At 37.9% G+C, this 9,929-nt stretch overlaps 1 protein-coding gene across 1 annotated transcript; it reads right to left on the bottom strand.

Annotated features, from left to right (window-relative positions):
- Window positions 1–516: 516 nt before the first annotated feature.
- Window positions 517–9,623, bottom strand: p2rx3a (purinergic receptor P2X, ligand-gated ion channel, 3a). Its single transcript, XM_039598046.1, has 12 exons — window positions 9,154–9,623; window positions 8,849–9,011; window positions 8,566–8,637; window positions 7,397–7,466; window positions 3,873–4,005; window positions 3,699–3,773; window positions 3,458–3,599; window positions 3,014–3,150; window positions 2,832–2,925; window positions 1,261–1,326; window positions 1,103–1,180; window positions 517–1,014 (listed from the first exon to the last, which is right to left on the bottom strand). The coding sequence occupies exons 1-12, from the start codon at window positions 9,285–9,287 to the stop codon at window positions 889–891; spliced, it is 1,290 nt and encodes a 429-aa protein (XP_039453980.1). The 5' UTR covers window positions 9,288–9,623; the 3' UTR covers window positions 517–888.
- Between the last annotated feature and the right edge of the window lie 306 nt (window positions 9,624–9,929).

Here is a 9,929-nt window from a genome sequence, read left to right as displayed (position 1 = left end):
CCTGACAGATATCCTTTCTCATAAATCACTGTCAGCACCATTAAGAAGCTCTTTAGCCGATCTATTAGTGTCCTGGTAGTGAAGAGTGGGTGGGCACAGACGGATGACGGGAAAATGAAAATATGTGACGGAGAGAAGCAGAGGGACTGCCTGAGATGAAAATCTGTGAGAAAACCAGAAAAAGAAACTTTTTTTTAATTGCGTAGAAAAAAAAATGACTAAAAATTGAGAGAATAAGAATCACTAATAGTCCATTAATCTGCACAGTAACTGTTGCATGACTGTGCAACATCCACCAGGAGTGGACTAATAATGGACCATTTGTAAACCTCAAGCCACACACACACACACACACACACACACACACACACACACACACACACACACACACACACACACACACAAACCAGGATTTGCTGTGTCTCTACACCACTTAGAGACTTGGACACTTTTATTTCAGACAAAAGCACAGTCGGTGTTTGTGCGTACATGACAACAAAGAGAAATACTCCGAAGTCTTATTCAAATAATTTATTCTCAACAGTGTTTCAGTATTAGACATATTTTTTCCTATTTGGCTTGAGTCAGGAGGATTTATTCGGCTCCACTTTTCAGCTGACAAACATGAGTTTGACGATAGTTAATATGTGGCTAAATCAAAATGTTTGGACTAAAAATTGATTTTATTACTATTACAAAGAGGCTCTAGTTTGACAGTTATTGTTGTGAGCTACAAGCCCTTACTTCTTATGGAGATGGCAACAACATCGTCCTCCTTTACCCTGTTCCATATACTTGCCAATCTAAAGCTGAATACCTCTTTTAATAAGGTAGAAAGGGAAAGAGAAAGAGGAAGGGGAGTCCATGTCTTCACATTGCTGCTGTCGGTTAGAGAGGTTGGTCATAGGTGTTGAGAGAAAGTGCTCCAGAGTCACAGGAGCTCTTCATGCATTTGAGTGACAGCTGGCTCCCCGGGCTCTGAGCTATGGAAGCTTCTATCTGAGCCTCTGACACCTGCACGGACAAAACAACAAGGAAAATCTGTGATAAGGTTCTGATAGGTTTCTGGAAAAACATGTTGCTGCGCCATGAAAAGCAATACCTCTTCAAACTTTTTGGCTTTGTACTGCTCTGCCCCTTTCAAAAAGTTTAGTAAGATGATGTCACAGAGAACCGCGCCCTGCCACGACAGATACAAAAGATCAATGAGAGCCAAAAGCAACATTAGAACAAAAGATTAGGTTGACAAGAAATTCATACCAGTCCAATTGAGGTAAAGGCAGCTACCAAGTTGATCATTGTTGGGATTGTGTTAAACTTTCCTGCCTGAAAGAGATAGAGTCACTTTAGATGACATGTAATGCACAGTTTCCTACACACAGGCTCTCTCCATAATATTTAATTTTAAAATAAAGTACTATTCCTTAATGATTTTCTACACTATTATAACTGAAGTGTATATTTAAAGATGGTGATTTATTTTCTAAACATTTACAGTCAGGGATTTAAAAGTCATATTTTCACACTTGGCTAGTATGCTTATTTTCTGCTCTGGGGAGAGAGGACTGATCGCGCTCTGTGCCAGCAGTTTAGTCTGAAGACTGAATCCTTGGAAACATCAGCTGAGCTATTTTCAAAGGAATATAGATAACATAGACTCACCAGCTACTTTATTAGATACACGTGTTCATCTGCTCATTAATTCAAATATTTTATCTGTCAATGGCATGGCAGCAGCTTTACTCAAAAATAACTCAAATAACTACTTGTTAGAAGGTACGCAGGAGAGCATCTGTGATGATGCAACATATTGACCCTACAGCAGCAGAAGACCAAACTAGGTCACTCATGCCAGCTAAGAACAGGAAATCAAGGCTATAACCCACACAGGCTCACCAAACTTGGACAATAGAAACTTGGAAAAACATTGCCTGGTCTGTTCTTGAATCTTGATTTCTGCCCTAACATTTGAATGTTATTGTCAGAATTTGGTATAAACAACATGAAAGCATGGATCCATGCTGCTGGTGGTGTAATGGTAGCAAAGATATTTTCTTGGCACATGCCTTTAGTACCAACTGGGCATTGTTTATGCCACAGCCTACCAGAATATTGTTGCTGACCATTTTCATCCCTTTATGACCACAGTTTACCCATCGTCTAATGACTGCTTCCAGGAGGAAAACACACTGTGTCATGAAGCTCAGATCATTTCAAACTGGTTTTTGGAACATGACACTGAGCTCACTGTACGCAAATGGCCTTCAAAGTCAACAAATCATAATTCAGTAGAGCACCTTTAGGATGTTGTGGAATTGGAGATTTGTATCATGGAAATCTGCGGCAACTGTGCGATGCTCATACCAACAAGGACCAAAATCTCTGAAGAGATCTCTCTGCCTTGTTGAGACTATTCCATGAAAACCAAAAGGGTGTTGAGCCTGGTGTTAAAAACATGTACCCGATAAAGTTGTTGGTGAGTATATTTGCTTATGTAATTACTGGAAATTTGGAAGCTTTTGTGCTGTGTTTAGAAAAACAGCCTATGCGATAAGCTAACTCTAGAGTCTAAGCTAAGCTAGCTCTGTGCTACAATATGCTAACGTGGTGGTAGTAGGTTTCCCACAATGCTCAGCTCAACAAAATGATTTTAGTTCATGTTAAATTGAGACTTCTGCAAAGTTTCTTGATTTTGTCATGTTTCTGTGTTTTTTTAATTACTAAATGTCACATTTTCTGAAAATAATTTACATAAAATTACAGATGCAAATTCTTTGTTTTAGCCAGTTGCTATTACACTTTGTCTAATAGTAAGTCTGAAGACAACTCACTTTGCCAGTGACCATAACATCAAAACGGATCGCAAAAGCTTTATGAAGAGTCCGAAATTCAGTCCCATTTTCTGTCTTGAAATATTTGGCAAATCTGTATTCAAAGAAGAGAAAAGAGTAACTAAAGACTGATTTGAAAAAAAAAAGAAGTAAACTTGAAGAGAAGGAATCATTATCACTACCTGAAGTTGTATCCTTTGGACACAGCATTCTTGGCAAATGGAGCATCGAGTCGCGTGAAGGAGTACTTGGGAATACAGTTTTCAATGTTTAGGTCCAGGTTACATTCCCACTGAATGTTTATTCCTATTTCTCCACCCTAAAACAGAAGGATTGGGAAAAGAGAGACATACCTTGAGGTACCAGCTTTGGCTTTGACATAAATATGTGTCAAAGCCAAGGCTGGTATTCAAGTTTTTGGAATTGGATTGACTTTAGGTCAGAGAGAATTAATGTGAAATACTTCCAAAACTATCTGGCTTTTTGAGCTAAGTGTTATCTTGTGCACTTAATGATAATTGAGCCACTTCAGAAGCTTTGCATGGGAAGGATGAGACCACTGTCTGTAACTTGAAACGCCCTAACAGTGAGAAGACCTTCATAAGACCTTGTACACTCATGCTTACCCTGCTTAACAGTTCGGTTATATTCTGACCGGTGTGGTGCAGCACATCCCCCACACGAAAGATGGGGCAAAGGGGGTCGTTCTCTGGATGGTAAATACATTTCTTGATTTGTTCGGCTGTCATTGTGGGTGGAAAGTTCCCTCTGAGTAAGGAAAATGATTTTATGTTTTTTTAAAAAGACACTCATAATATATTGGTGTTTTTTAGCTGCTTCGGTTTAGGTTTGTGTGGTTTTGTTTACCTGGTGACATTAAAAAGAGGGAAACGAATACTGTTTTTGATGAAAATAGTGAAGTTGTTCACATCCATTGGTTCACTGTGGGAGATACAGACAGAGACATGACAGGGACAAAGATGAAACTTAGGGCTTTCAGTGAGTGAGATGTATTTGTGCGGTATGTGTGTGCACTCTTACATTTCGATGGCATCATTTTCAGCTGGACACCATCCTTCCATCTCACACATACCATGGGACTCATTGGAGTTTTTAAGGCAAGCACCTGTTATTACACCTGGTGTGTAAGAAACAAGAGGAAGGAAACACTGTGCTCAGGTAAGTGAATGGAGATACCGTTAGCCATAATAATGATAATGATATTTACCCCAAGTTTTTTTGTACATTTGCCACACATGTTTCAGATCATCAAACAAATTTTAATGTCAGACAATGATAACCCAAGTACATAGAAATTGCAGATTGAAAATAATAATTTCATTTATTAAGGGAAAAAATGATGTGTGAAAAAGTAATTGTCCCACCTAAATCATTAATGTTTTGGAAATCTGAGTTAAATTTCATTACATCCATGTCTAATTACTGACCAGACCTACTGAATCAAGAATTTACTTAGATAGAACCTGTCTGACAAAGTGGGCTAGGTCAAAACATTTCAAGAAGCCACACAACATGCCACGATCTGAAGAAACTTGACAACCATCAGTTTGGAAAGGGCTACAAAACAATTTCTAAGGCTTTTGACGTGGTGAGAGCCTTTATCCACAGACAGAGAAAACTTGGACAAGTGGTGAACCTTTCCCGGAAATGGCCAAAATTACTCCAATCGCATCGACGACTCACAAAGAACATCAACCAAAGAACTGCAGGTCTCACTTGCCTCAGTTAAGGTCAGAGTTCATGATTCAACAATAAGAAAGGGACTGGGCAAAAATGGTATCCATGGCAGAGTTACAGTGAGAAAACCCTGCTGACCAGAAAAATCACAAAGGCTCATCTCAGATTTGCCGAGAAACTTCACGATGAGCCTCGAGACTTTTAAGAAAATAATCTATGAGACAAAACTTTAACTTTTTGGAAGGTCTACATCTCATTACATCTAGTGCAAAACTAACAGAGTTTGTCTGGGGCTGCTTTGGTAGACTTACCATAATTAATGGAATAATGAATTCTGCTCTCTAAAAAAAAAATCCTGAAGAAGAATGCCCGCCCATCAGTCCATGCCCTGAAGCTCAAGCTCACTTGGGTCATGCAACAGGACAACGATCCAAAAAATAACAGCAAGTCCACTGATGTCCTCTGAATGGCCACTTTTGGAGTGGCCTAGTCACTGTGGCCTAAGTCTAGACTTGAGATGATTTGGTGTGACCTTAACAGACCATTCATCCTCAAAACCCCTCCAATGTGGCTAAATAAACATAAATAGGGGAGACCGGGGATAGTTGTAACGTGGGTCAGTTGTAACACTTCCGATTTCTCCAATCAGGGCTAAGTTTCAAATGATGTGATTCATCCTGTGCATGCCCAATTCAGTTCTTCTATCACATGTGAAAAAATCAGCACATTTTGTGAAACACAGACAATTTAAGAAGAAAAAAAGTAATTTGTATGCCAAAAAGTAAGTTTTTTTTTTTAACTTTATTTCAATTTCTAATAGCATTATCTGCTTTGCAGTTAAACTCATCAAACTTAAATTATGTTATTTGTATGTCTATGGGGATATATTCTGTGTAGGTCTTTAGTGCTAATGTTTTAGCCGTTGGCTGTAATGTTAGCTAGTTCATGGCTATAGGAGTCTGGGTCAGTTGTAACAGCAACAGTCTGGGTTAGTTGTACCAATAATGTAAATGTTACAACTTACCAGACTATTACTTTAACTTATATTACACAAGTTGGGGCAGTGACATCAGCAGAGAGAGGTTCACTGGTCACCTTTGTATATGCGGTTAATGCCATTGGCAACACAATTCCTCCACTGTTTGTGTTCCCACACATACATTATGCAGACCACTTTGTCAGAGATGGGCCAGTAGGAAGTATTGGTAGTGGAAATAAATCAGGATGGGTGCAAGAAACAGATTTCCTCATCTTTCTGAAGCACTTTGCAAACCAGGTAAGCCATGAAAAAAAGTAATGGAATTGCGATGCTGGTGCGCAACTACATTTTTTCAGCTTCATTGTTATGTTCAAAAGTTGGTGCAAGAGTTGTAGGTTATAATGCCCACTGAGCCAATGAGGCCAAACTCAAGGAAGACCAACCAAAATTAATGAAATATTCAGTTGCAGAAAATTCCATAATTTGTCTTTTTTGGGGGGCTGGAATATGTTCAAAAGCTGGATTTCTGCATTCTGTCACACACAGCTATATAAACGGCTCTAAGGCATTCATGTGTTGAATAAAAAAGATTACATGTTAACATTTTGTCAGTACCCTTATTTCATTGTGTTACATTTCACCCCAGGATATGTTACAACTAACCCAGGCTATGGGGTTAATTGTAACATTTCACTCTTTGTGTTTGAGACCATACCATGCAATGAGTAATTGTGCTGCAGAGAAAATAGCTGCACTATTTAATAGCAGAGACATGTAAATACTTTGCATTACATTTTGAATCCACTACCTTAAAAGAGCTCCAATTTACAGACAGAAATGTCAAAAATGTTACAACTATCCCCGGTCTCCCCTGCATAAAAATAACATCAGCAAATAAGAGTGGGCCAAAATTCCTCCAATCCACAAGGACAAGGACTCATTACCAGTTATTGTAAACACTTGAGTGCAATTCTTGCTGCCACAACCAGTTATTAGGCTTAGGGGTGAATTACTTTTTCAGACAGGGCCAGGTAGATTTGGATAACGTTTATTGTGAATTGCTTGTAAAGAATATAAAACTAAATATTTACCCTGCTTTTTGATTTAGGTTCATACTCTGTGCAGTTGATATTCTTCTAAAATATGCTAAAGGACATGGCACCTGGTTGTAAAGACTGAAATATTTAACAATGAGCATTGTCTGACTTTCTGTTACCAATATGTTTCAATATTATAATATTAAACCTGCAAAACATAGGAACACATTTCAATTTTCACCATTTACTACAGTGGGTTTAAACAAAGCGGGTTTAAAATATAGCATGGTAAATACATTAGGTGGTATAAAGATTCCATCAATAAATCTACAACTTAAACAAAGGCTGGCTCATTCTACTATAAATATATTCTTATATTCAATTAAAGATTAATTGAAGATACAATAATGTCACAAACATCTTTGCACGTTATTTTGAAGATATTATTTATATTGATATTATTTTTAAGGTTTGTTCCTGTCTGTTAAGTGCTACACTCTGCACGCTTATGTGTCAAAGGTAGCAAAAATACATATATGATTCTTTTTAAACATAACTTTTACTTTAAAAATCTTATTGTCCCGGTTAAAAGAACAACAACAACGCCCCCTTTTGTTACACACAGTAATTAATTTCCTCAGTTTTTAGCACCATGCCTTCAATTTGAATTAAATTTTTGGGTTAAAAGATTTTTTCATGATTATTTTTTCATGTAGTATTTACTTACCAGGCAATGCCACAAATCTGATTTAAAGAATCAACAACAAATGCTGATATAAGCAAAGTTACAACACTACAGACTTGACATCAGCACTGATGTGAAGGTTTCTGTTTAAAAAAATCTAACTCACCATTGTAAAGGTTGCTGCCAACATACTTTTGGCAGTCTTCATTGGAAGAACATCTAAATTTCTTCCCAGTCTAAAAAACAACATAAACACAGAAACTTAATGCATGCTCAAACTTTCTCTCACGAGTTGTTGATCAACTGTAGAATTGTTTTTTAAACAAAATCAGAAACATATAGAAATGTAACAGTGAATGAAGAGGAACACATGGACGACTGCTCTGGTGCTTTTACTACTGAAAAATAAAACTGAAAATCACATCTCTAAGATACATCAGTCCACATATAACTTGAAAAAAATTGCCAGTATTACCAACTGCTATTAATGCACTGTGAGGTCAGTTTTTAATCATCCTGTCTGCCACTGATAGATAAGAGGCTTCGTTTAAGAACCTACAGATCTCCCTGTTTAAGTTAGAAACATTAAAGAATACATATCAGTGATATTACTAATTGCGTTCATCTTATACTGAAATGAAGCTGTTTCCATACCAAATGAATAAATGTAACAAATTCCAGAATAGATTCAAAGACTCCCGTTCTTCCTATTCTATATACATCGCAATGCCTTGAGAACTGAGTCTCTGCCTGCCATCCAGAGGTGAGGCCCTCCTACCTGGTCACACAGACCGTCTCATTACAAAACACCATACTGTGACAGACTGATGACTTCTCCAGGGTATACTCTGCCTAAAAATAAATGGATGGATGGACCATACTGCCAACACTACACTGAGAAGGAGTTAATTGCTCAAGGTGATGTCAGTGCAAAAGAGACTAAAACTTTAAATAGATTTTTCAGAAAAAATAAATGTAGTCATAAATCTTTACTGATATATATGACCATGTTTTTGCTGTAGGGCTTTCAGTGAATTAGCTAAAGACTTCCTGTTGATTCTCCGGACACCAAAAACACCCTGTAAGTATAAATGCCAGGCAGATATCTGCTGGAATATCAGTTTGCAATAATATTGATCCTGATATGTTGACCAAAATTCTGCAATTTGGTTCCCTTGTTCTTTCAAAATATGCAATATTTTGACATATTTTATGCTGCCTAGGAATAAGAAGCCATAGGTGGTTAAAATACAATCAGTAGGCCTTAAAATCTACTGAAAATTAATGGTAAAATAGTAAAACGTGACAAAAGCATGTGCTTGAATGTGTACTCACCTCTGTACATCGTCCTTGGAACTGATTTTCAGTGACGATGAGTTTGGTGATGATGCAGAACACGCCTGAACCCTAAAACAACAACTGAATGCTTATGATATGCTTTGTGTTTATTTATTACTACACAAGAGTACCTCACATATGAGCCTGGGCAGAAAGCTTGCTCATCATAAAAGTTATTTTAAAAACACTTTCAACTGCAGCATCTTAACTGCCAACATTGTTAATAACTCATAGAAAACTACAAATTTTAAATATGTCATGTTATCATCAGGTCACTCACCTGAGGGGGCGACACGTAGTCAGCCACGTCCATCACACGATTCTGATAGTTCTCGTTTTGGTTTTGGTTTTGTAGATAACCAAAGCCTTTGACTTTGGTCATCACGGAGGACTCAATGTTGGTGTCGCTTGACTGATAAGCTTTCTCATGGATGAAGACCCAGCTGCATGACACGGATCAGTGAAAGAAATATTCCTTTTTGTAATTTAGCTAATTTCTTTATAAGGAAAACTCCATTTACACCCATTATTACATACATTATTACACTCTGAAAAAAACTCAAAAGAAAACTTCAGATCACTGACCCGACAAAATAGGTGATGATGAGCAGCTGTACAATCCGGTTGATGATACCCACAGACCAGCTCTTTACCACCACAGATTTGGTGGTCTCGTAGGTGAAGAAATCAGTCAAGAACCCCCACAAGAAGAAGCCCATTGCTGCTCGTCAGTGTGGCCCAGGTAGCAATGACTCTGAGAGAAAAGTGACACTCTTCTCCCCAACAGGTGCCTTCTTGGAAACTTGATGGTAAATCTTTCACAATACAGCTGTCCCTTCTGGTTCAAATAAAAGAAATAAGGTCCTAATCTTCACCCTGCTTGTATCATCTCTCAGTCTGGCCTGTGTTTATCGCCTTCCTTGGATGCTTAGTTTTGTTGGTTTATGACACAAATTGGACCTCCCCCTTTCTTGACACAAACGAGTGGGAGGAAAATGTCTCCTCTGTCCCTCCCTCTGTCTCCTTCTTCTCCACAAATCCCCATCCCCAAACACACTAACCATGCACAGACAAATGCACAATTAGACTGAGGCAGTAATCGATACCCCATATGTCCACTGTGATTTGCTCAAAGCATGCTTTCAGTGGGTTTGTAATAATTTTCATCTTTCATGTGTTAGTGTCTGACTCAGAAGGAATCTATCCCTCACACTTTCCATTTCACTGTTAGTAAGCCTTTTATTAGCAGCATGCAGAAAAAATGATAAAATTGGATGCTTTAGTGGTTTAATTCATGAGAATAAAATTTTGCAGACATTAGAATAAACCAGACAGAGAGCATAAGAAGGCAGATTTGATCT

The sequence above is a fragment of the Oreochromis aureus genome, linkage group 2, assembly GCF_013358895.1.
Source record: "Oreochromis aureus strain Israel breed Guangdong linkage group 2, ZZ_aureus, whole genome shotgun sequence".
NCBI classification, from domain to species: Eukaryota; Metazoa; Chordata; class Actinopteri; order Cichliformes; family Cichlidae; genus Oreochromis; species Oreochromis aureus.
The sequence above is the reverse complement of the archived record's forward strand: the minus strand, read 5'-3'. Positions and strand labels throughout refer to the sequence as shown.